This window comes from Abramis brama, assembly GCF_963993115.1.
Source record: "Abramis brama genome assembly, chromosome: 24".
In the NCBI taxonomy this organism is placed as follows: domain Eukaryota; kingdom Metazoa; phylum Chordata; class Actinopteri; order Cypriniformes; family Leuciscidae; genus Abramis; species Abramis brama.
In genome coordinates this window covers 8,087,301-8,113,656 of record NC_139986.1, presented here as the reverse complement: position 1 = coordinate 8,113,656, position 26,356 = coordinate 8,087,301, and the positions used below count along the sequence as shown (strand labels likewise).

Here is a 26,356-nt window from a genome sequence, read left to right as displayed (position 1 = left end):
CAAACACGGATTTCAGTTTTGTATCATCACTATTTCCTAAAGAAAAATATTATAATAAAATATCTCCCTTCCACGCATTCATGTAAAATATTTAGTTATGATGGCTTGACAAAGCCAACATTCTTATCTACTATGAGATGCTGCTTCTTGCATCTTTGCTTTCAAGATATGACCATTAAACTCAGCACAGACCTTCACGATGTTCTGACTTGGTATGCCATCTTTCTTTTCTTACTGATCAAACTTCAGGTTTTTGTAAAAACGGATGTTCAAAAAAAAAAAATAATAATAATAAATCGGCTTTTATTGATGAGGTCCTAACTTTATTGAATAACTCGAGAGTATTTATGGTGTGTTCCATTTGTCCTTGGAAGTGAGAAATACTTCATTCCCAGTAGGAACTTTTAACTGGAACGCCCACTCAACTTGGAGCAGCTGGGAAACTCAGGGTAACCGCAACAACCCCGACTTCAGAATCCAACATGGCTGCTCAGAGCATCAACGTAGTGAAACAGTAGTATAATATCGTTTATTAGAACTTCTGTTTGTCTGTGTCTCAAACCCAGTGGTGCACTTTTATTTTGCGTATGCCTTGAGTGGGAATAATTTAAATAAGGAATATTGTGACTTGTTCATTCCCGAAAGAAAACTCAAGACTACAACCGAGGTGTTTCAGGGGTTTTAGAAACAATGGACTTTGTGCTTTGTAACTTTGCAGACTTTTTTCATGATCAAACTGCAACATTACACATGAAAGAATATTGAAAATGTAAAGAAAAAACAAAAACATAATAGGTCCTCTTTAACAGAATCCCAGAATTTAAAAATAACACTTACTCTTGAACGTTAAGAAATTTTGTACCAGTGTTTTATAACATTCTGCAAGAAAATAAATAAATCCCTTTTCATTGCACTGAATTGCATTTCAGAGAAATGCACACAAATGATCCTCTAACAGCACATGGTACTTTTGCTAGACTGATTTGGTTAAACAATGCTTTTGCTGTTGAGATGAAATAATTATCCACCTATAACCTAGCTTGACACGGTGGAAAACTTTCGAGAAGGCACAAAACTAGTTGCATCTGTGTTTGTGATAGAAACTCATCCATCCATCCCAAGACCTGGCCCTCTGGGGTTCAGCTCAACTCCCTGAACACTGCACTGACTTACAGATCACATTTCAGGCCAGGCTTCCGCCAACTTGCCCTGCTTCTGAAGGTGTCACGTTGCGTTTGCATCGAGGCTGAAGCTCTGGCCCAATTCCCACTTCCTCCCAGGTAATTACCTCACTGTAGCCAAGAAGCACTACTCAGACATGAGACGTCAACTTCATTTAGAGAGATTGCCTAAGGAAGCTTGGTGCACTCCATCGCCTTTACAGTCTAATTTGTGCAGAAATGAATTATGGAGTGGGAAAAAATAGACTAGGGTTAAGGAAGGCACTTCTTTAAATCTGCCTGAGTGCAGCCACACAGTAGAACAGCAACTCTGATGAGATACTGCTGCAATAGGAAGGGTGCAACTCTGGTGTTTCATGCACATGCATTGGTAAGGATATGCAGAGTTGGTTATATGAAGGCTTGGATTTGTCTATCAGGACTTGACTGAATCATGAAACACTATGATATTACTGTTTTCCTGGTCACACGGCCTTGCTTATGTCAGCATATGATTTTGACATTAAGAGTAACAGGCGCTGATGAATTGTGACCAGGGACATTTATGGCCAATTGGGTTATTTTTGATTTCATGTTGTGTTTAAAAAGCATGAGCAGAGATTGTACATTATGACAACTTTCTTTCAATGTATCCCTGACAAATAACAGCCACTTGGTCCATGTGCATAATTTTCTGTTCACATATAATATGTGACACTGGACCACAAAACCAGTCACATGGGTCAATTTTTTTGAAATTGATATTTATACACAATCTGAAAGTTGAACAAATAAGCTTTCCATTGATGTATTGTTTGTTAGGATAGGACAATATTTGGCCGAGATACAACTATTTGAACATCTGGATTCTGAGGGTGCAAAAAAAAATCGAAACATTGAGAAAATCGCCTTTAAACTTGTCCATTTATGTCTGTGATTGTGCTGCATTCACTCACAAAAATAAATGTTTTATATATTTACGGTAGGAAATTTACAAAGTATCTTCATGGAACATGATCTTTACTTAATATCCTAATGATTTTTGACATAAAATAAAAATCGATAATTTTGACCTATACAATGTATTGTTGGCTATTGCCACAAATATACCCGTGCTACTTATGACTGGTTTTGTGATCCAGGGTCACATATGTATCAGATCGAAGCCTTTGGCTAGTGTGCTGTGTCTCATTGGTTTTAAGAATGTCACGCCATGAGCATTGTGTTTTTAAGACAGCATCTCATGTTAAAAATAGGTACATTTTCATTTTTTGTAAGCAAGAATGTGTCCTGTATTAAAGCCCTGTTTAATGTTTTCACTGGAGGTTTTCAAGTGGCTGTATTGTTGGTTGTAGTGGACTTCTACTGCTGGATGAGCACTAAATGAACATTATATCATGAACAAGATGCATAATCTACTATCAATGACTGAATATTGCACTTATATCAAACTCATGCAACAGACTCACATTTTTAAGCAATAAAATCTCATAGCCATCTAAGGTATGCTTTTCAACACCTTATTTGATCTTACCTTCTAAACTAAACCAGCCTACACCCACCTTAAAATCACAGTCCCCTGCAGGGGGCAAACCCTTCAACACCCTCCCCTCATTTACCAATCTCATGGTCCAGATGGGCAGCCCGTGCATCGGCCTGGTCTTAGGGCTGTCCCAGGCGTCCAAGCGCTCTGGAGACCAGGAAGGTGAGCTCATTGCGCTACGGTTACTCCATGCACCCTAAGGTAAAGCGGCGGAGAAGAGACGGGGGGAGGGGGGGGGGGGGTATATTGGTGATGAGGGGAAGATGAGGGATGACAAAATGCAGCAACATAAATGTGAAAGCCAGCAACAAGAACACAGCATGTCAAATGAATGCAATACTTTTACACAAATGCATCATACAAGCTAATAAAGTGAGATATTACGTTTGGGACAAATTCCTGAAACATGACAGTTATGTAAAATGCTTCAGTCCTAAGAGAAGCAAATTTGAGTATTTGCTTTGAGCAAGTTTTACTTCGTAGGGGAAATCTGTAAGGGGAAGTCCTTACTATAAAGCGTCAGTCTCCATGGAAACAACATTGTTTATTTGTTTGTACAAAACAAGCCTGATCATATCAGCATGACAACAAGCAGCTCTTTGAGAATTTTGTAAAGCGCAAAGTGTCATGGGGAGCATTTAGCCTGTTTAACAAGCTAATGAGGGTTAGTCTTTGTAATTACATTGCATTACAGAAACACCGCAAGGCCTGTTTTGTTTTACAAAATGAAAATGATTTCAGAATTATACGTTATAAATAACAGCCGTTGGTTGGTTACTCTTTTTTCCTTTTTTGCTGTCATGTATCGTTTTGTCCCAAACTTTAAAGAAATGTCTGAGCTTCAATACAACTTAATGTCTCAGGACAACTTTTTTTATTAATTATACAAAAAATAAACTGACCACAAGGCCATCGTTTTTCATTTCCATTGAAATTTTGTCTTTATTTAACATTATTTTCTATGGTAACCAACAAATGCTTGATGTGGATTGGACATAACTCGTATTGAACCCAGAACATTGCTTCCTAATAAAACAAAAGTACTTAATAACACAAATTACCATTCCTTAAGCACAGAACCCAAGAATTGTTATCATGGAATAAAAAGAAAGAAAGAAAAAGAAAAGAATAACTCTTCTCTAACACAAGTTAAAGAGTGAGTGAAGGGGACAACTGAGAAACAAACAAATATCATCATGCCAACATGCCTGTGAATAAAGACATCAAAACAAAATAAATACAACAATAATACTATAATTTGATAAAGTATTGACTGCTAAAAAAAATAATGTTGTTGATATTTGTGATGCCTTAAATTGCTAATCGATGACCATGCTATGTCAGTTCGGTGATGTATGTTGATGAAGTAGGCTATGTCTTTGTATGCATTTAATTTCCTTCCATTAGGCTTTTCAAAAGGGACAAATATGGTACAAATGTAAAATAAATGGAGAGGTGAAAACTTTAAGCTTATTGAGTAGGCACCCAATAGACACTTTAACAAGATATACGTGGCAATATGAAAGCACTATCAACCAGCAGATACATATTTCCAAATGATAAACTCAAGCTAATCCCAATATGACTCTGAAACTTCTATAAAATTCAGACCGAAAAGCACGCCTGATCGTCGCTGAAGAGAGTCAGCGGGAGTTACTTCAAGAAAGCGATGAAACACTAGAAGCTCATTTACACATCAAAACTAAATCCCTCTCTTAAGCAGACACGATAACACAGGGGTGTGCATATACTCATGAACGCGCTTATACACACCAAACCGGAAATCTCAGTTGGAGCCAATGACAGCTGCCCACCCTTCAAATTACACTGTGCCCAGATGGCACATACTCCAGAGGGAAAAGCGACCAGAGCCATATAAACTAACATGAATAATACAGACACCTATACACTTCTAGTCATTCAATTTAACGTCATATAGTTCCAAAAATACAGTGTCCAAATACAAGCACTAAGTGCTTAGCCGTTGGTTACTTTTTGTTAAACTGTCAACATGTTTATAGTAAAATGTGATCTAGTTTAAATGGTACGTACAATTGTAACTCTACTGCCCCTTTGAGTACTAAGGTTTGTTACCACCAAAGTAACAATGCACTTTATCATAAGCTATTCATTTGGACTTCCACGCATAAAAAAAATCCCTAATACCTAACAGATATCAGTAAAACAGATGTCTTGACATACCACATTAGTCTCAGTGATAAACGTATACTTTGTAAAGAGAAAAAAGAAAAATCAGTTTCAGAATCCAATCCGAGAAAGTTTTTGCCATTCAGAAAACTAGATAATCAGAAATGCTCTCTGCCTGTGAATCATTTCTGTTGGGTTTGCTGACATCAAGTTTACGGACATGTTTTGGAGGGCTGAGTTTTGGAGACAGGATGTGTAAGCAAAATGACAGAAGTTAGCAAAACAGCTGAAATTACTCACAGCACCTTTTAAAGGGATAGTTCACCCAAAAGTGAAAATTTGGTCATCATTTACTCACCCTTATGTCATTCCAAACCCATATGACTTTCATTCATCTTCAAAACAAAGTGAAAGGGCAAGAAAGTGTGACGGCCAGGACCTTTTTTTTCTGCGTGACAACAATGTTTGAGTTTCCGCAAGAACCACTGAGGTTTGTTCTCGTGCATCAAGCAAGGTAGAGCTTTCTCACCATATTTGAGCTCTCTGTATATGTACTGATCAATGTTGTTTATATATAAATATAAGCATAAATTAAACCTGTTTATCAAGAGATTGAATCTTTTCTGAAAACTTGGATTAAACCACTTGATTCTTATGGATATTAAAAATATCTTCATGAGCATTTCAAGAACATGAGTGAAAGTCTGTGGGTTTGGAACCACAATTATAATTTTTGGGTGAACTTTAAGTATGCACAATGGCTTGGCATTGCCAAGCATTCATACCTGCATTAACACACTTGCATAGACTGGGCCTGAGCCTTGCTGGGAGCTGTGGTATGCTCTGCCAATCAGATCAAAGATGCTGAAAGCATTCCCAAAATGAGATGCTAAGGTGACCACCAGAGAAACGGGAAAGAACTCACTCTAATCTTTGCTTCAAAGAATGCGTGAATTAATTGTAGTTTGAGGTTTACTCTCTTGGACACAAAGACACAGCAATACCATGTTTAATTTAGATTTATGACAACTTAGGAGTTCTCAGCATCCTCCCTGCTCCAGAGCTCAAAGGGGAAATGGGTTTGTGCTGTGCTTTCCAGCTCAGTGAGCATTTATCCGAATTACACACCTCCAAAAAGACTCCTTTATGTTTCACTAGCATAAACCCTGGCTCTGGAGCCAACTCCCAGCCCCCTCTCTCCTGGGATAATGTGAGTGATGTATTTGAGAAGGGCAGTGGGGGGATTGGGGGGACTGGAAGGCATGAGAGAGAGCTAGAAAAAAAAAATGAGTGAGCGAGGCAGAGACTGAGCCAGAGAGAGCATAGTAAGAGCCTTTACATGTTAATTAATACACGCAACGCTCTGGCACTAATCAATGTGACGACGGAACATGGAGAGCAAAGAAATAATTACTGTGTAGCTAAAAATGTGGATCACAGACAGAATTACTGTCCTAAAGAGACCAAGGCAAACCAGGAGCCTTCACCAAACAGCAAGAAAGACAGGCCAAAAACCAGGAGTTTTACCTGCTTTACCCTTGGCCTTCCAGGAGAGAACTTCCTCTTGGAGATGGCTGGCTTTCCCATACCTATCTTGGGCGTAAGAGGGAAGAAGGTGGTGTTGAAAACACTGGGGCTGTATCCAGCTGGATTCAGGCTGTGGGTTGGCGTCTGGCTTTGAGATATCTCCCTGGGCGAGGCTTCAGTGGAAAACGGGGACTGGGTCAACTTGGTCGAGCCCTCGGACGACATTCCCGGGGAATGCTTTAAAATAAGGCTCTTATCCTCAATGGGAGAGCTAAAACTGGAGAAACTGTGTTCGCTGACAGGTGTAGTGTCCATTTCCACAGTAGGACTGCACTCTGCAACCAGTGGGACACTATCAGGCTCAGGTAAAATACAAGTGACCTCGGGATCTACCACCTCCTTCTCTTCATGTTCTGGTTGGTCCTGTTTCTGTCCCTGCTCAATTTCCTCCACAACACTCTGGGCTTCTGGGACATTAGTCACCCTTTTATCCTTCATATTGGAGGTGTCTGAGGGACAGACTAACATAGGCTCTTGAGCTCCAGAGAGTTTGGGGGATGTTTCTTTGGTTGGCAAAGCAGGAAGAGCTTTTGAAACATCTGCTTCAGGTTCATCCTCTGTAGCTTCAGGCAGTTTATCCTCCGTTTCCTTCCCCATTTCCAAAGCACCAATTAGACTCTGTTCCTGGTTTTGGTCTTCAGAAGTGGTAGAGGCCTGAAAGGAGAGGGAGGGTACGCCCACTAAAGTAGAGGAGCATGGAGGAGGTTCGGGACCCTCTGTCAAAGTGACTGTAACCTGGATCTCCTGGGGAGGTTCAGCAGCTGCAAAAAACACAAACCTAAGAACTCTGTGGCAAGAAAACAATAATACAGAACACTATGCATGTTTATGGACAAGACTTACCGACTGAGAAAAAAACCCAGAAAAAAGTCAGCACACCAAAGCTCCAAAATATGCAAAAAAAATTATAGTGGACTCACACACAGGTTATGTTTCAAGCATACAGGCTCTTCGTCAGACAGTTAATTTTTTTTTACCAAACAAGCCTTTATACTCACAGTGGACAGTGACCCTATTCTCAAAAAATGCTTTGAAAAACCACCGCGTGTAGTATATAAGAGACCACCTAGTTTTCACAATATCTTGGTTCGAGCAGATTTAACCCCTCCCTCACATTTTTAAAATGAAGTGCCTTTTGGCAATTATAGATGCAGCAACTGTCAACAATGTAATTTCACTTATAAAACTCAAACTTTCAAACATCCTCATACGGCTAATTGTTTTTAAATAAGAGGCACTATTTCGTGCAAATCTGCCAATGTGATTTACATGTTGCCTTTCCCCTGCAGTCTTTGCTAAGTGGGTAAAACTAGCAGATCTTTAAAAACGCCAAGATCAAGATCAGAAACCAAGATCCTAAAAGTCCGGTAGCTCAGCACTTTGCTAATTTTAGACACTCAGTCTCGACCTTACAAGACGTAGGAATAGAATTAGTCAAAAATCCACGGCGTGGAGGGGACATTTATCATTTACTTTTGAAACGTGAGACCTTTTGGATTTACATATTAGATACTATAGCACCTAGGGGATTAAATTAAGAATTTGATATTCGTCCATTTTTTCATGGTTTTCCATGCGTTTATGCAGGTATCATGTTTTTCTTAATTATTAATTGTGCATGTTTAAATTTGACTTCCATTAGTCTTGTATTTTTCTTTTGCCTTTGTGTTCCATGAATTTTTTTAAATTATTATTATTATTATTATTTATTTTTCATGTCTTTCTTCTTCTCTTCTCTTCTCTTTTTTTCTTTTTTTCTTTGCATGTGTCATGTGATTCTTGATTAATCACCTGTGAGTATAAAGGCTTGTTTGGTTAAAACTTCTAACTGTCTGACAAAGAGCTTGCGTGCTTGAAATGTAACCTGTGTGTGAGTCCACTATTAAATTTTACACTTTGGTGTGCCGAATGTTTTCTGTTTTTTATTATTTCTTTTGTCGACCCAACCCTGAGTATATTTTTGCTGGTGATGTGCGTTCTTTGGTCTTGTTTATGCTGAGAAAGAAAAACTTACATGACAGAAACTCTTCTGGCAGAGTAGGAAGAGGACTAGTACTGAGCTCTGTCTCCAACGCCACTTCCTCCTCAGCCTCATTAACTTCTTCAACAGCCATGAAGACATCTAGATAGGAAAGGGAAGTGTTAAGTTGCACAAGGAAACAACTGTGGGACAAAATAGTTTCTGATCTATTCTGAACAGGCACAAGGGCCAATGAAATGACATTCATTTTTTGTTCAATTTAATTTATTGGAAGCCTTTGGCTTTTGGCTTGCTTAGTTGGGGACACTTTCAACAATATTATTGATCTGCCTGCATTGACACCATTGTATGACAACTGAACTGAGCTGGATGATGACATCACTGTTTTCTCCAGAGCAGCTGTACAGATAAATTAACTGAATTAATAACTTTATTTACAACAGAAATTAACCATCACTGAACTTACTTAAGCTGGACTATGACACTATTTTGCTGCGCTAAAAAGCACTATATAAATAAAAGTGACTTGACTTGATTTGACTACAAATGCAATTCATACAAGCCGTAACTTGAATATACCATGTATTCAAGGTGTAAGGAAAACATCATGACTTTTTACTTGGTGGTTACAACAATGACATTTTTTAAAGCATTAAGTTAAACTTTTGTTGAATATTGTCTTTATCTTAGACATTCTTGTCATTAACTCCCAATTGTTTTCCAGAATTAAAATAAATTGGTTTGGTCATCAGATCTTTGCCCAAACTACATCATAACATGCACAAAAGAATCTGACACACAGAGCACTGCATAAACAACAGTTGATAAACAGTTTGAAATAATAAAACAGCAGGTAGCCTAGAATCTTATTGCCACACAACTATGGTCAGTGCAATTTGTCCTGAGACTTTTACATGAGTTAAACCATAGAATGGCGCCACAAACTTATTACAGGTTCAATCTCCCTGTAGCAACTTGAGGTTTAGTGCATAATTCGACAAAGGACACAACAATGATTGCTTACGTCCTGTTCCTTAAAGAGATCAAACCAGCAACCATTTAGAAACCATTCACAACCTGTGCTATGTTCAAAAACTGTACCACAACAAAATCTGGCATCTTTGAACATGAATATTACAACTCTATTTAAAGTGACCACTCACACCATCAATCAGATGAGATGCAAATGAGATTTGCTTTGACAGAACAACCATTTTTCAAACCTAAATCACAACTAAATGCATAATTCATTCAATTAAATCTTATTTTCTACTATTATTTAATCAACATTTTATACATCTATCTTATATATCAATTAAACGGCGCTCTCTTTGCCCCCTCCTCCACCATACTGTTGCACTTCCTTCACTCTAAACAATGAACAGGAATACTCAAGCTGCCACTGTGGCCCATTATGCCAGGCATCACCATGACAACACATTCACGAGCCGTGCTCTTGTTAGACACTGCTGAGATGGTCTCATACAGGGCACACAAAAATGAATAAACAAAACACAAGCAATGCTCTCCGCTCATACGTAAGACTTCAGAATAACTGCAAGACCAAAAACAAACAGTGTTCTAATGCTAAGCCTCACAAATGCAGGATTCCAAACTTCTAAGGACACATTTGTGCAACACCAAACTAAATAGATGGGCTGTAGACTGAATGAATGAGAACCCACTATGAAAAAAAAAAAAAATACGAATAGGTGTTTGTGTGTAAATTAGGGGTGTCATGTGTAAATGTGTAGTTTAGTTTTAACAAATGGTTTGGGGAGGAGCTTAAAGTGAATACAGTATTTTATTAAATTGTATATTAAACAAATTTTTTTCCCCAAAGATCAAGAAAAATTCTATTCTGCATGACCCCCTTTAATAATTTGGCAATGTAAAATCTGTATCACACCAGTAAAACATCTTTAATCTGAATGTAACCTGGGGTGTAAGATAACCAGAGAATCAGGATAGAACTGCCATCATTCAGAGTGCTAAAGAGAATTGAGGTTGACTGCGATGTCCTGATAACGTCTTCATACTTACAATTGACTAGCAGCACAGGGAAGATGAAAGCCTCACTGGTTTAGAGCTGCTAGCTATTTTTAACCAGACAAGTCATAGACCCAGACAAAGAACACTACAACAAACCTACAAAGAACACTGCAATATGCTTACCTACACACACCTACATACATATTTAAAAAAATTAAGCTTGTCAGATATGTTGAGCTTGATAATTAAATTCGGACTCAAAATGATTTTACTTTGCAAGTTCCGTGTGGTCTTTTTTCATAATTTACTGACAAACTAGTCTGTAAATCTTCTAAGGGACTGTATTATGTGTATTGAACATGGAAACTTATGTTACACATTATCTGTAGAAAATGTGCAAGGTAGTTTGGCATGCAAAACTTAAATGAAACTGTTGTACTGTTGAATTACATAAATGTATTAAGTGAGCTAATAAATCTTAATAACATTAGACAAATTAATATCAATTTAATGCAAAAAGATTTCTACTACAGTACATGATTACTGCGGCCAAAATAATTCACAATAACTATATTAAGTGCAATATCAATAGAAATTGAATGAATAAAATAAATAATGCTAAAGTTAAATTAATCTTTAACTTTAATTTGCATGTTCTCTTTTTTGGCCACATAATCAAAATTCAAATACGTGTGTGGGGAGAAAGAGGTTGCAACCATAACTATACAAATACGTACATTAAGAACTCGCAGCACTTCAAGTAGACTGGGGTGTCTAACAATTACTGGTGCGTTATTAAATTCCGATATTATCAGTATACATTAGCCTGATAATCGATATTTCATTTTCCAATATCACGTCAATAAGGGTATATTGTGTCACCCCAAAAAAACAACACATAATGCAATAATGTATCAGAGGAAGTTCTATATGCAGTGTGCCACTATAGTCCAGGCAAAGTAGCGTTTTATGACAGACTAATTGTAAAATAATTTTTTTCAGCATAGATCTTTTCTATAAGGTGTCCAGAACAACATACTAAAAGTCCTAAGAAATCCTAGTTGAGGAAATATGTTAAATTCTCATCAATATGAGATGTGTGCCAATAAGGCCAGGCAACAATACAACCCAATGGGGCTATTTTTTTTCCTTTACTCCTATCAAAATAAAACTTTACACAATGAAAGTACCCATGAAAAGTAAAAAAATTTGTATCACAAGTTTCTTTGAAAATGAATTTTAATATGCAAATGAGCTATAGACCAATCGAATATGCCAAAAATACACCCAAATAGGCTTAATTTTTTTCTTTACTCCTAACACAATAAAACTTTACATAGTAAAAGTATACATGAAAAGTAACTTTTTTTGTATTACAAGTTTCTTTTGCAATGAATTTGAATATGCACATGAGTGCCACACCTATTGAATATGTCCTAATTTGCATATAGGCAGAAACACCATTCATATGTATGACAAATACATCGACCCGATCTTCATCCAATCATCCTACTGCCAATGGGTGATGGCAATGCTGCTTTTAGACTGGCCTCTAACCTGAAAACTGCCTGGCTTGGTAGTACCTGCCAGGGGTATAACCCCCACTGGTATAGTCTTCAGGGTCACGGAGGCACACAAGCCTCCCCACCACGACAAGGTAGCAACAACAGGGGAGGTTTCTTTCTGGTGTTTTTTATTTTATTTTAGATTTTTTTTTGTTTTTCTTTAACTAACCTAGATATTGCTGTTGCTAGCTTCTCATAACACTGCAAAGCTACTTTACAAACGGTGGAAGTCTGATGTGTGGCCCGCCTGGTCTGAAATACTTGCTAACTACAAAAAGAGAAGCAGTTTTGGTGTCTGGCAAAATTATTTTAAAGAGCTGGAATGTCTGGAAAGTGTGTCTATCTGGTTTTTCATCTGTCTTCTGTGTGAGAGTGAATCGTTTAGTTGGTAAGAATGACTTCTGCCTGTAATCTCGTAATCTTACCAACAATACCAATCATTTGTAAATCTACCAGCCCAAAATGTAATCTCACCATGTTACTAATGACTAAGATGGCTATTCTAACTTTCTTCTGATGTTATCTGTGGGGTGATGTCATTAGGTAAGGCTTGTTCGCCAAAAAAAAAAAAAAATTTAGAAAGCAACTGGAGGCAAGATTGTGCAATCAATTCTTAAGGTCAATATAAGTCTTTTTGTGGCAAGTGACCCAGGTAAGTGTGGCAAGTGACTTTAAAGGATTAGTTCACCCCAAAATGAAAATGTCCTAATAATTTACTCACCCCAATGCCATCCAAGATATCCATGCCTTTCTTTCCTCAGTGGAAGAGAAATTATGTTTTTTGAGGAAAACATTTCTGGATTTTTCTTCTAACAATGGACTTCATTGGTTACCATCGATTTTAAGTCCAAATCAATGCAGTTTCAAAAGTCTTTGAAGTGTTTAAACGGGCTGTATGCGATCACAGCTGAAGAAGAGGTTGTTATCTAGCGAAACGATAGGTCATTTTCAAAAAAAAGTATAATTTATAGACTTTTTAACTTCAATAGTTCAGATTGAGCTGATCAACAAACGGACAGGGAACTACGTCAAAAATGTTACTTTTCATGTATACTTTCACTGTGTGAGGTTTGATTGTGATAGGAGTAAAGGAAAAAAATAAGTCCATTATGGTGTATTCTGGACATATTCGATTAGTATATTGCACATTTGCATATTCAAATTCATTTTCAAAGAAACTTCTAATACAAAATGTTTTACTTTTCTTGTAGACTTTCATCGTGTAAAGTTTTTTTTTGTGGTAGGAGTAAAGGAAAAAATTAAGCCTATGCAGGTGTATTTAGCCTATATTCGATTAGTGTATAGGTCATTTGCATATTCAAATTAATTTTCAAAGAAATTTGTAATACAAAAATGTTTACTTTTCATGGGTACTTTCATTGTGTAAAGTTTTATTTTGATAGGAGTAAAGGAAAAAAAATAGCCCCATTGGGGTGTATTGTTGCCTGGCCTTATTGGCATATATCTCGGATTGATGAGAATTTAACATATTTCCTCAACTAGGATTTCTTAGGACTTTTAGTATGTTGTTCTGGACACCTCATAGAAATGATCTATGCTGAAAAAATTTATTTTACAATTAATTCTATTTTTGGCTCCAAAATGAGTTACTTTGCCTGGACTACTAAGGAACGAGAGAGGTTCAAGATTAGCCGAGCTTCCCATGAGCGGCAGCATGTAAACATTCCTCGGGATACCTCAGCGAACATGTAGAGTTCAAACAAGAGCGAAGGCCGCTGAGGTCATGAGGCAGTGATGCACAATGACTGCAATCCGGCTAGACAGACAAGGGAGAAGAGGAGCTTATAACGGGATACTGACACAATCCCGCTCCAGAGAGCAGAGAAGTCCTGCTGGCTGATTCTGCACACAGGCGCTGGGTTTCAAACACCTATTATTCCTGATCGGGGGCGCCTCAGGGTCCGCAAACTCCCATAAGCCCTCACACTGACTTCACTCGTCAATACTCACCTGATAGTGTCAACCGGCAGCGTTGCACACCGCCTGAGAGCAAAACAGATGAACTTAAAGGATTTATCATTCCCAGTGTGTATATGACATCAGACGGTCATCTGGAGCTCTGGCCTCCAGCCTAACAGATTGACACTTCATACAGTAGCTTCCTGAAAGAAGCTGATCTCAAAGCAGCCATGCAGCAGCTACAGTACCATTAGTCATCTGTGCACAAGCACAGGTGATTGTGTTGTTTGTGAACTGGGTCATGTGAGTAAGCGTGACTATGGTTCTTTTCAGCAGTGTCAGGATGAATCACTGATGGCATCACGTGTCCATGGCAACAAAAACCTTCAGATGGGCGGTGGAGTCGTTTTACCACAACCTTGGGAAAATACCCCCTCAAACATATGACTAACACATAATGCTTCTATAATTACCTGCCAATGAATGTACTAAGGATACTCAAAACATACTCAAAAATACTGGTCATCCAGAAAAGTACCCAAACAGTTGATTAGTCAATGTTTACCTTACGTAAATGGCTAACGATACAGTGCCTGACTTGCCAGAAACTGCAACTCCAGAGACTCTCTGTGATGAGGAAAAGAACTGAAAGTATGCATATTTCCATTGCCACATGCTTGTTGCATTGTAACGAATGACCCAATGACCGCTTCTGGGCAACACTGGATTATTTTCAGGATGGTTCACAAAAGTTTGGTTTGTATGCGAACACTCTGACTGAACTTCATCTCAGACACCCGCAGCACATGCAGTGAAGTTTGCTAACAACTCGCTATGCGAATGATAAGCTGTTAGCATGCAAGACCAACTCCTATGGGCAATATCTCACGTCAATGGGGAATACCTAAATTTCTTAAAGTTTCATGAAACCCCCCTGTTTTAGCCTGGTCGTTCACACCTCAGAGTAGAAAAAGTCTTGGGTTTGTAAAGCTATGGAAAAGTGGGAGTGTAGATGGTGGGAAGAGGGGAGAAAACAACCAATAAAAACCCTAAAATACACAGCGCTGCTTCACTAGAGTATATGAAATATGCCCAGAAACCTTGAAACACGCTTGTATATGAACTATATGATCAACGTTGCAAGCGTAGAGTGCTCTTACATTGTTACAGTCATATTTCCTATCTTGTGGTAGTCAAACTTCAGCACTGACAGCATCGTAGGAAAATACAAACAACACTTTTGTGCTACTGTGCTGAGGAAACATACACTTACGACACATGTGTCCAAACAGGCAGAGGAGAACAAAACAGCTCTAAACTGGTCTTTCGTGACAATTAAGTGCGATAAACATTTTTATCAATGATTCTGTTCAGACTGACACAAACATTTGCATGCCATCAATGCAACAGATTATATAAAGTATAAACATTTTTTACATAAAGGGTTCTTAACTTTTTTCCATTGCGCGGTGAAGACAACTGGCCAACCAGCAAGATTTAGCTCACATGCCTAGAGCCGCTGCTTTTACATAAAACTACAACTTGGTGGCGCTCATGAACATGCATACTATTTCTAAATGATAGTGAATAGCATAGGAAGAAACCAGAACCGACTCTCTTCTCTATTTTCTGGGGTTTGATAACATACACCACACATAACATCACTTTTTGAGTTACTTGCTTCTCTCTGACAAGAAAGTTGCAGCTTTGTATGTACCAAAATACTTATGGTAACCACTGTATTACTGCTGTTCTACAAGTGCCACCTACTGTCAGAGAGATTTTATTCAACCCTCTTTTCCCATTGCAGTTTTTCCCCATTCGTAGTAACTGAGTGAATCATATTGCTTTACAGTATATACAGTCTTCGACTTGTTTTATATACAGTATACAACTCATCAACTAGTGACAGAACCTATCAACTACTTGGTGCAATCCTTAACTGATACAGAAAATAAGGGTGGAAAAACAAACCAAAAATAAAACTGTTCTACATAAATCAATCTGGTATTTGAGTTCTGTCTCAGTGGTCAAGCCAGATGGTTAGAAAATGAACAGTCAGGCCAGCAGAGATCAAAATATTAGCATGTCCATATTATGAAATTAATTGTAATCACAAGGAACAGCACAAAGAAGATTTGTTTCTTATGTTGTTTCTTATGTTGTCCAGTGAGTCTATCAGTCTATTAACCTTTTTTTTTTTCATTTTCTCTCTTTTTCACGCTTTAATTAACTGACGGTTTAAATAAATAATTACCTAATTTATATTGTTACACCAACGTTTACTTCACTGAGAGGTACTTCGTGCTTGAAAGCTAATATTTTAAATTCAGTTTTTAATAACCTTTAAAGTCAACATGAAGTGACACCTGCAAACTATTTTCTGTAATATGATGTTTAATGATAAAATATGAATTGACAAAATAACAGGGATGGACGGTCGTTTCAGAAATTACAAAAGACAAACACTTTTTCCCCTTAGAATTAATATGTAAAAAGTAAACAGGGCCATTTTCATTTCATGCCGACTTCACATTGTATTAGGGAAGGACGAAAGAGATATTATGCGGTCCCAATTTGTCCCTCCTCCAAAACATTACACTGAAAAATTAAGTTGTCCAGTGACTCTATTTTCATTTTCTGACTTTAATCACACTCTTTTTTTTTTGTTCATTTTAATTACAGTCTTTGCATCAATAATTACCTCTTTTTTTAGTCTATTAGTCTATTGACTGTATATTGTTTTTAATTATCTGACTTTATCACACTCTTTGCTTTTGTTCATTTTAATTACTCTCTTTGCGTCAGTAATTACCTCTTTTTTATTGTTACACCAATGTTGACTTCACGGAGAAGTACTTTGTACTTGACAGCTAATTTTTTTAAAATTATTATTATTTTAATTGGGTAAACTTTTAGATGTGGTATTAATATTGGCAATGAGAACTGTGATATTTCAGCTGTGAAAGTTCAGCTACTAAAATGCTTGTGTCGTGACAACCCTAGTATGTACGTGTGCATGTGTGCACTCAGCGCGTGTTTATCAGGAAGTGGGGGTGTGGTAGGGTTGGTTAACAGGTGGGCGTCTCTGTCTTGATTAGAGCCGTCTCTCTTGGGGGCCCAACAATGGGATGATTGCTTCCTCTAGCTGCTGGCAGTGGCCCAGTGCATTGCTGCTGGCATGACTGGCTTTACAAAGAGCCCATACAACCGGGTCTGATTGTATCCTTTTCTGCCAACCACATGCCAACATATATCAACTCCCCACCACAGGCCCACAGGAAGAAAATAAAATCATTGGTAATAAGGTGCAGTTGGGGGATGTAACAACCGCAAAAGGCTCACTGCTTTGCCATCAGGCTACAGGAAGAGTCCATTCTCATTACAATTCCTAATAATGGGCCCAAAGAAAATAAGATTTGCTTTTAGCTTCCAGGGTCTTGATGATGGTTCACCAGCTGGGACCACGAGCACAGGAAGCCGATTCATTTTCTTTCTTGAAACAGCATTTTTAGAGAGCTCTGTAGTGTGCAACAAAAAGATAAAGTATAAAATCTCTAACCCAATTCTCCTTGGTGAACTCAAAAACTAGCCATAAAGTCAACATGAAATGGCATCTGCAAACCATTTTACTTCTGTAATGTGATGTATTGCCACGTGAAATTGGATGTTAAATGAGAAAACGTGAAGTGACGTGATTTGAATGACAGGGATTGGTGGACAGTCATTTCAGAGATTGCAAAGACAAACACTTCTTTCCCCTTTGATTGAGTATGTAAAAAGTAAACAGGGCCACATTCATTTCATGCTGACTTCACATTGTACTAGAGAGTGAGTATGCAGTCCCCATGCGTCCCTCCTCCAAAACACATGACACTGAAAAATGCAAATGCTCATTTAGGGCAGATTATGAATGATGTATTAAGATATGGCAGTGGTGTTTCTCAACCTGCTCAAACGCTCAAGTCTCTGGCTGAACTGACAAACACACTGTAATTACAATCAGTGACAGCACTGAGGCCCACACATTACATCTCTGACACATTAAATGCTGCAGCCTCAACAGAGCCTCTGTGACTAATGAAGAGTGCTTAACATCACAAAAACCCAGCCTACAGCAATTTACAGTTGGTCAACATCACACATAGAACATCAGTTGACAAAGTCAACAGGAAAACAATACCTCAACTTAAGAATAAGAATAAAAAAAACTCACATGGAGAGTTGATAGAACTGGTTAAACATACAGACTTATTCCATGGAAAAACTGATATGTTTGAAATTATATATGTTTAAAAACCATGGGAAGAAATGGAAATTGTGTGAAAATAAAGAGACCAACTTAATATTGTAAATCTATAATTGTATGCATTTACATTTATGTAACTGGCACAAAAGCCAAGGTTTGATTTTAATTATATACCTTTTATGCAAACATGTCAATAAAAATAAATAAATTATAATGCATAATTTAAGAAAAAAAGGAAAATAAATTCTAGGTTATTCCTGAACACTATACCAAACACACAGCATAACAAAATTAAATACAAAAAGGAAACTAAACCAACAAACCTTTTCTTAACAATTTTAGATATACAAGCATGTTTAATTGTGTGTTAATAGAAAGAGATGGCAATGATCTAATGATCAATTATGTTAATTGTTTTAATCTCAAGTGTTCAGCACTAAATACAGGTCTAAACATGAACCAATCAAATCACATTTGATGCTACGCACGTGACTACATAGCATCTGTAGTATAAACCCTGCAATTTGCTAGGGATAAATGCTTTAGTTTTTAAAAAATATTTGTTGTGCTATATCAACACTGATGTTGATATAGCAAGTAAGATCCTTCCTGCGAAATCTGATCAAAAATGATAACAGGAGATGAGTTCAATATGCAGGTTCATGCCAGGTATAAACTGCAATCTGTCTAAGCTGACCAGACACAGATGTTAAAAGCTGGTGTAAACAGGGTATTTGCATAGGGCAGTTGGTCCCAACACTTAGAAACCTCAAAAATCCCACAAAAATACATTATTAGATGGTATTTGCTCTAGAGTAATACAAAACAAATGACATTTTCATACAACAGCACTCTAGTACTCTATAATACAGCCAACTGCAAGGCTAAAAAAAACATCAGAAGTGTGTGGAGTGCTGAGAGACATGTACTCACCCTCGATTGGCTCTGGGTCAGCGAGCGAAGGCTCCTGGTTGCTGATGGGCTGATTGTGCCCGCTCTCCTCTTGAACCTGCTTACACACTCTGCAGGTGTACCCATCCTGCACCTGACTGTTAGGGTCAGCACCCTCCTGCCTCTCACAGTCCACGTGAACCCATCTGATAGAGAAAATTACAATAAACAACCATCTGTGACAACCATCAATGACCCAATCGAGACGACGGCGTAATTTCATTGTTTTGTATTTATTTATTTATTTTTGGTAAACTGTTAGTATTTGTTAACCTTTACATTACAGGAATTTTTAGTGTTAATACAATCTAAAGTTCTAAGAACAGCACCTAAAGCAGGAATGTAGAGCATGCGGTTTTGGTAAAGTTGAAATTTGTTATTTGAGCTAAAAAGTTCTTGCATCCATCATGTTGTCCATAGACATTGTTTACTATGATGATCTGTAACTGTTTTTATAAGTGCCATACGCCATGAGCATTGGGTTTAAGATGCATCAAGGTATTCAACTTTTAAAAATGCATTCTGTGTCTGTCTGCAAGGTCATGTAGTGAAAAATATGGATATAAACAATATTGTCAAACTAATCTCAGGCTACAATATTCTACAATATAACTATAATATACTCTGAGCTATTTAAATACAACGACCTTTGAACAAATTATGTCGGTCACGTTTTGCAACTCTCGAAACATTTGCACATACACGACACATAACGTGACATACATGATCACATGTATGATCACTAGTTAGTTGTTAAAGCAAGAGAAACAAATCCATCTGCCAAACAAATTATATGAGCATTTTTTCCATTGACAAAGACATCATTGAGCCATTTTAAAAAGCTGGCGGCTCAATTACAACGTTCTATGGAGATCTTTGCAAGATCATTTCTCTTTTAGTTAATCATAGTACTGTATTTGAAGCCTGCAGAGAAGTATTCAGCTAATATTCATCAATACCAGTCTTCACATCAGTAATGGACAACACCACTAGGCTGTAAGGACACATCAATGTAATCGATTGCGTTCATTACCCACTGTTTATGTTCCTAGTCCCCAAAGGAAAACTCTAGAGCAGGTGCTAGTATGGCAGCGCTGTTTAATATTTAGCCATCCGTTAGGCTAAAACCAGCCCAAATTGGGTTTTTAATCCAATTACTACACACTTTTTTTAAGTGTAGTAATAATACTTAAAATTAATGTCATGGTAGATGGTAGTCAAATTTGGCAGATGCCAACATTCTTGAAAACCAATAAAAAACTAAAGTAAAAGAATGTGAATTTTCTTTTTAAATATAACCTAGACTATATTACACATGGGTTGCAATGCGTCTGAACATGGTTTGGCAACCACAATGTGTTTAGAGTAGTGAATTACCGCCTGCTGAGAGCAGGAAACCATTTAAATTCAACTGACATTTGGAAACCAAACATTTAAACTCTGAAGGATGACACTTAATGAATTTTCTTAATAAAATAAAATTTGAATGAAAACTGTTTTTATGCAGAAACTGATTCATTAAAGCAATAGGTCACTCGAGACTGTGTGATATTGTCACAGCTGAAGGGGTCTCATTTCCTACCTCTTACATGTGCAGCATGAGTGTTTGTCTGTAGGACTGCCAGAGTCCTGATTCTGCCCACAGATGAGGCAGAGTTGTGCTGAATCATGCTGCTGTTGACATCCTTCACACATTACACCATTAGATGACCACTGACCGTTAGGCCTCATGCCACACTGAGCACACGCCCGGCAGTTCTGCAAAACACAACGTTCAATTCACTCTGGCATCATTTCATGTCATGACAGCAAAACCATTTAAAGTGAACATGAAATCAAATTTTCCTATTGATTCCTATTCTTATTGAGCAAGAGATAAATGCACATTACAATATTAATAACAAATTATCTTACAACCTAACTTTTATGGCCCAATTAAATCTTAGTTGATTAAATTAAGGTTTTAGGCATTGCAAATGCTCTTACATAAAGATGGGTAGATAAAGATAAAGATGCCTATATGACCAAAATCCTATGGTATGAGTAATTTTAGTAAATACAATGTAATGGGCAATTTTTATTCTTATTAAAACAACATATACTGATTTATTTTTCTGGGAATACAAAAAATAAAATAAAAAAACATTTATATAGTTTATACCAATTATATTTTTTGAAATATTATTACAATTTAAAATAGCCGTTTTCTATTTTAATATGAAATTTATTACATTGCATTTTGGTAAAGCTGATTTTCAGCATCATTACCTCAGTGTTCAATGTCACGTGATTCTTCATAAATGCTCAAGAAATATTTATCATTATCATCAATGTATTAACATTTTGTGGATTTTTTTTTTTTTTTTTGCAAGATTCTTTGATGAACGAAGTTACAAAGAACAGTATTTATACACCGTAAATGTCTTTACTGTTACTTTTGATCCATTTAATGCATCCTTGCCGAAAGCATTACTTTCTGTCAAAGAAAAAAATCTTACTGACTCCAAACTTTGGAACAGTAGTGTATAACCATGTGGAACTGCCTTCCTCATCTCGACTTATTTCGGACATGTCTCACTCTATTTCCGCACTATTTCATGTTTAAATAAACTGTACATAATGTAAAGCAGTCCTGCCAAGTGATGGCAAATATACATATACATACAGTGATGTAAACAGTATAGCAAATTATACTATTGCAATACTATTGCTTCATCCCTATTGCTTCATGTACTGCAGAGACCAGCTTAAATTATCAAAACAAATGATTTTAAAAAAGAAAAAATGACAACTAGTATCTGAACAATGGCACTTGAACTGAACAACCAATTGCAAACTGAAAACTTTATGGGCTCTCTTAAATCAATTTGGATTGTGTTCCAGCATAATTACAGCTCTATAAATCCTCAAAATCATGTTCATCAGTCTGCATCAGCACTCAATAGGAGTAAAGCGCCAGAAAATTCCATGTCAATTAAAAAAAATCATAAATAAAAGGCACTTCAAGCTCATCAAAAGCAGCTTTTCAGCCAGCTGAAGAGGGGCAAGAATCATCTCTAATAACCACCCACAGACCCTTAGCAAAAAAACCAAGCCCTGTCAAGCCTCTGATGATGGGCAGACTCCTTTACTGAGTCCTGGATGACAGGTGGGGCTTCTTAGCCGCCTCCACAAAGTGATGGGAGCAGTCTGAGTGGGATCTGTGTGGGATTTGGTTCAGCTTTTATATTCGTTCAGATATGCAAGATATTTAGGGGTCTACTAGCAATCTAACTCAATTTAGAAAAGTGTTGTGTGGTCTCAGCCTCAGATGGCATACTCGCAGATCATGGACCATCTGTTGCTTACCACACAAAAATCAAAAAGATCTTTCTTAAAAATATAAGTTCCAATTTGATTTGCTGACTTCATGCTATTTCTGGGCAAAGGGAGGATTGATTTTTAAATCAATCGACACAGAAACAAAGGGTACGTTCCAATGGCCCAATAGTGCTCTGTTAAAGTGCATTTCATAGGGCATTTGACCATCTTAAGTTGGCTTTGCTACAGTCCCAAACAACCTGAAAATGATTGGGGGTATTACTTCAAATGCATTACATTTGTTTTTCTTTTTACACTTATCAATGGCATCTAGTCAAGAGGTGTGTATTAAACATTCTGATTCAATTACAACATGTCAAATATTTTTGGGGTTAAATCAAGGTTTTTTTTTTATATTCTGATTCATCTGGAGGCTAATTGGTTTGATTTTGATTTATTATTTATTAAAAATCCTTAAGGAGAAAATAGACAGGGAAAAATACAAGGCTTTTATAGTGGAGATGAACATCTACCCCACAAATCACTCACACAGCTCTTCAAAGTCGGCCGATACCGTAAGTGAGGGTACAGGAGAAGTGCAGCATGGACATTAGGAAAAATTACACCCAGGTAATGAATTCATCATGGTGATTAAATCTAGCTCCAGCATCATTCCATAGGGAATATACAGTATGCTGATGAGATGAAAAACCAATGCACTCTTCAATCCCACAGTCCATAAACACCCACGGGTTGCGTGTTACAGGCTCAAAACAGAAATTAAAGCACAGTGTCTCAACTCTTCTCAAAGCAGGCCATTTGTAGTCCATACACAAACACAAGCTTACCTTGCACCTCCAGCCACTGGTGGGTATTGTGTCCACGATGGGCTGCAGGCAGAATGTGTGATACCCTTTATCACACATGTCACACACCAGCATCTTGCTGTCCTCCCCTGGGTTCCTACAGACCAGAAAAAGGATACAGTAGATTAGAACAGAGGATGATTTCAGATACAGGGTTAGGGGCTTTTGCAAATAAGACGTTCTGACCTATTATACGGTTTGTATTATATGGCCAGTTAGGCAAGTTTCAGTGACAAGAAATCTGCCTATCCTGGGTGAAAGTGCTTTTAGCCAATCAGAAGAGAATTCATGTTTAATGTATAGTTATGTAGAGCAGAAATGGACAGTAAAAATGACCTGTTGTTTGCTGCAATCTAGCCCTTTGTTTTATAGTTCAGCCTTTTTCATTTAGCATTTTCTTCTTTTTGTGTAGGGATGCACTGAAATTTCGGCTACCGACAATTTTCAGCATACACAGCTATTTTCGGTTTCGGGGCAAAATCACTGACCCAAAACAGACAGTTAATTAGCACTTCTCCAATGGCACGTTTCGACTGTGTTCAGCGTCTATTTTGTGCACACAATGTGGATAAGCTACAACAGTTAAACATGTCAGCTGTGTGCTTATACAGCTTGTAGGCAATACAATGTCACTTAACATTACATTTACCTTAAAAAATCTATTTAATGTCCATAAACTCATTAGTTAGAAGAAAATAACTCTAGAGAAAAGCATTTTGTATTACATATTCATTATATTTTTACTTAAGATGTTAGTGGTCTTTAATGCATGTTTGAAAAAATGTGTCATGAAAACAAGTTCACACACAAACTGGAGTAGAAACAATTCTGTTATTAAAAAGTTGATATAAAAACTGCCTTATGTGCAATTTAAATGTTTGTACAACCCATTTTTAGCTATTTGTGCGTTTGATTAATTAATAGATTATTAATGTATTATTTATTTTTGGTTTCTGTTTTTGGCCCAGAATTTTGATTTCAGCACATTCATACTTTATTGTAAAATATAATTTTATTGATATTATTTTAACTTTTTTTTTTTTTTTTTACTCAATTAAGTGATATCTAAAAAAATTGGATGGATTTCTCTATTTCTGTCATTTACATTTTCTACAATAATAATAATTATAATACGTTTTATTTTATATAGCCCCTTTAAAAGGAGCTTCTCAAAGCTCTTTACAGTAAAACAATGCAAACATACAAACTCGTGAAAAAATACCTAAACAGTTAATCAACATTTTCAGGCAAAATTCGTGTGCCTCACCAATTTTAGCTGGAAGCAGGTCTGACAATTTAAAGCCCTATCAGCCATGGAGTGTAGACATGTTTTATGAACTACCGGAGGACCATGCTGAGAGGAGCAAAGGATACGGTGTAAATCGTGATTCCAGTATAAACACATTTACGCCAATTATGAACCAAGATGATCGTTTAAATTTACACGTAACTCCTGTTGTTATGCTACAATAATTCAGTGAGAAATATCAGAAGCAGTCATTTAATTAATGAGTTATTTTTCCATTTCTATCTGCTACTGTTATTAAGGTGATTCAAGTTTGTAACTGGGCCGTGGGCTTGATCAAATTAACTGTCATGATCCATTTAGAGACTACCATCTGCAGAGAGACGTTTAATCGATTAAACAGCTGATTAACAGAAGGGGTTGTTCCCCATTCTGTCCGTTTCAAAACGTAAAGACAGTCTGCTCCAAACACAATGCATATTTTTTGTGAATTTTATGTGTTCATTTAATTTCCCCTTTTTTGCATCACATTTAAAAATCAATATTGGTCAAACACCATGTAACACTATATGAACTGATCTACTCTCAAGACATCAGCCATTAAAAAGACACTGAGCCACCCCTCCTCAGCCCAATACAACCTTATTTTACATATTCACAAGCAAACAAACACCCCATTAAATTCTCCCCATGAGCAATAACACTTTCACTGTGGCTTTTCAGAGCCAAAATATGTCTAAGTGGTAAATCAGAGAGGAGAAAGTCAGATTTATAGAGCTACGAGGACGTTCCGGAGATTTATTCATTTCCAGTCCTATATTTTCAGCCAAATGCAAATCCACGTCATCTGATATTTACAGCCGCGCTGAGCCATTACATTAATTTTCACCCAGATCAAGACAGATGCACGTTTTGCCTTTCCCAGCCGTGCTGTATCTGATTCCCAGTCCAGCAGCACATCACAGTGGAGAATACAGAGCTTAAACACAATACGATCTGTTTAAACTCCACTGCAATTGAAGCATTAGAAGAATAAACATGCACTGCAAACTCCACTGTAAAAATTCACTGTAAAAGATTCAGATTTTCTCTGCCTCCTCAAAACAATATACACATATAGAAAGGCTTGTAAACAGATTCGATTTCTGTCTGACATCAGATGAAATGGATCTCCCAGCGGTCACAGTCAGTGTGTGGCTGGGATGAAAAAAAGGCCAAAAAAATTAGGCTATCTAAGGGTTGCCATGTTTTCATCCAGGACATATAGATATTCAAAAAGTAATAGCAAAAGCAAAAACAACTTTGGCTTGTCAAAGGTAACATGAAAGAGAGGAAGATGTCTAATGAGATCATGCAGTATACCAATGACTAACAAAATACTGTATATTACATTTTCTGCACTGATCTGATTTATATCCACCTTATTTTTCATCTATAAACGAGAGGCCTTTTGTAAATTCACTGTGTTTGGCTTTTGGTGTCATCCGCTTCCAATTATTTTCAGATGTACGAAAGAGCTTGTCATGCTGCTTTTTTATATTTCTTACCATATTACTTCAATGTATTGTCTTAATTATAAACACACTGGTTTATATTCCAAATAGTTTCACCGTTTACTGCACTTTGTTCTTCTCGTTATTCCCCTATAGCGGTTTATGATTCAGAAGTCTCGCAGATTCACAGAAAACAGCTTACTTGGATATAGTAGAACATATAAAACAGAGCTGAGAGAGGCTGAGCTGAAAGCTTTCTCAAATCCGCCACAAATCTAAAGGTAAAGAGTACAATTTTCTGAAGGACGAGTGATCAAATTCTCCAGAAGTCTGAATCTGCGATGAGTAATAATAT

General features: G+C 37.1%; 1 protein-coding gene across 4 annotated transcripts in view; it reads right to left on the bottom strand.

Moving 5' to 3' along the window:
* kmt2ca (lysine (K)-specific methyltransferase 2Ca) overlaps window positions 1–26,356 on the bottom strand; it is a 145,344-nt gene that overhangs the window by 51,554 nt on the left and 67,434 nt on the right. For all 4 annotated transcript variants that reach the window (XM_084103256.1, XM_084103258.1, XM_084103257.1 and 1 more), the window contains exons 10-15: window positions 23,245–23,359; window positions 20,679–20,854; window positions 19,079–19,242; window positions 8,453–8,560; window positions 6,379–7,199; window positions 2,780–2,899 (exon numbers count right to left, since the gene is read on the bottom strand). In XM_084103256.1, the coding sequence (XP_083959382.1) occupies window positions 2,780–2,899; window positions 6,379–7,199; window positions 8,453–8,560; window positions 19,079–19,242; window positions 20,679–20,854; window positions 23,245–23,359 (1,504 nt within the window). The remainder of the gene's footprint in view (window positions 1–2,779; window positions 2,900–6,378; window positions 7,200–8,452; window positions 8,561–19,078; window positions 19,243–20,678; window positions 20,855–23,244; window positions 23,360–26,356) is intronic.